Source organism: Phytophthora parasitica (assembly GCF_000247585.1).
Source record: "Phytophthora parasitica INRA-310 unplaced genomic scaffold supercont2.12, whole genome shotgun sequence".
Lineage (NCBI taxonomy): Eukaryota > Oomycota > Peronosporomycetes > Peronosporales > Peronosporaceae > Phytophthora > Phytophthora nicotianae.
In genome coordinates this window covers 254,008-255,680 of record NW_008648998.1, presented here as the reverse complement: position 1 = coordinate 255,680, position 1,673 = coordinate 254,008, and the positions used below count along the sequence as shown (strand labels likewise).

General features: G+C 59.7%; 1 protein-coding gene across 1 annotated transcript; it reads left to right on the top strand.

Moving 5' to 3' along the window:
• Positions 1 to 284: 284 nt before the first annotated feature.
• On the top strand, positions 285 to 893 carry PPTG_07475 (hypothetical protein; the record flags this gene model as incomplete). The annotated part of the gene is made up of 1 exon (XM_008901754.1): positions 285 to 893. The coding sequence occupies one exon, from the start codon at positions 285 to 287 to the stop codon at positions 891 to 893; it is 609 nt and encodes a 202-aa protein (XP_008900002.1).
• Between the last annotated feature and the right edge of the window lie 780 nt (positions 894 to 1,673).

Below are 1,673 nucleotides of genomic sequence, written 5' to 3'. Positions count from 1 at the left end.
CTATAACGGGCTAAGAGCATCCGTTATCTTTGCTTACACGGTGGCTAGGAAGCGTCGAGGAGACTCAGTCCAACTGAGTCTAAGTCGTTGGAAAAGAGGAAAATCAACTCTGCTTATTATGGAGCCAGGGCAGTAGCCCTGCTCCCTTTTGTGAACCGCTCAACTGAGGTTGATGCCTGATCGGCCGGTTATCTGCCAATCAGGACATGGCACGCAGCCCACGCTACTCGCGCGCTGCTACTGCTACATATGTAATATCTAATAGCTGATCATCTATATATGCAATGGGGCACATTTCATCCCGCCCCCTCGAAGTAGCACTAACGGTCTCGTTAGTGCAAACGCAGAATAATCTCGACAACGGCGTGAGCACTCCGACGCGCGTGACAGGAACCAGTCGTGCGACCACAACACAAGCGACGACGCAGACCACAAGCTCCAGTGCAAACTCGACGGACCCTCCAGCGTACTTCGTGATGGAGGGGGACCTCAAGCCTTGGGAGCCCTACAGCTTGGACGGCGCCGAGGAACCCGAGACGCTGGACACGACGAAGGACTTTTTCGCTCGCTGCCGCGCGATACGTGGGAAGGCGACCAACGTCACGTACACACACGATCCCCTGCAGCGCTCGTGGTGCTCTTATTTCCGACGCTGGAACGGCGCGCGACGTGAAGGCCTGTTCTTCACGTCCTGGCTCGAAGACCGCGAGGGCAATAGGAGCAACCACGCTATTGACGAGTGGCGAATCTCCTACGTGCACCTTGTGGAAGGCTGTACGAAGTGCTCTGAGACTCGGGATCGACCGAGTCGCACTGAATGGGAGCATCAACTGGAGCTCTGGCCACGGAGCGAGGTAGAGCGGCAGGCAATCGGTCGCTACGACCGATCATGATCGCAGCTGGAGCAGGCGAAGATACGCAAGACACTTCACCGCAGGGGATCGCGTCGACGTTGGCGTCCGCGCAGCCGAAGTCGCTCTCGGGATCGTAGTCGCTCACAGCGACAGCAGTCACGCTCGCCGCCACGAGCGAGGCCTCATAGTCGTTCACCACGTCGGGAACATATTCAAGCAGGCGACTACGTGGCTCCCACATGTCATCAGTGGGAGAGTGGCCAAGCCAGCGGACACGATAATATTTTTCGCTACGACGGGCACGACCGCGAGCGTCGCGAGGGGGACCCTCGCGACCAAGACGCACATCGTGGGCGACAAGTCTCTCCACGATCCAGCGTTCGTTACTCACCGCATCAACTAGTGGCGGCGGCGGGTCTCGTCGACAGCGGGCTTCGTGATCCGGCTTATTCTCGTGAGCCGAGGAGAGGGGCGCAGTGGAGCGTTTGACAATCGACCAGTATCGCCTGATGCGTCGGGAGGACGATCAGGCGAGAAACGACGCACTGGAGGCTCAACAGCTTGCGGAGGCTGCTGATCGGCGCGCATACGCGGCTGAAAGGCTCACCTCTCAGTCGGAACGGGGGCGTCGGGCGATGATGAGTCGCCTGTGTCATTTGGAGACACTGGTCTGCGGCGGGCCTCGGGCAGCGGAGCCATCTCACGAGGAGGGAGACCTCTTGCCTTCTCGGCGCCAGCGTCGTCATGCTGGGCGCTCGGATTACGCGCCAGCACCTGGCGAGGGTGAGTGTCGGACGGAATCGTAGCGGGGTAGTACGG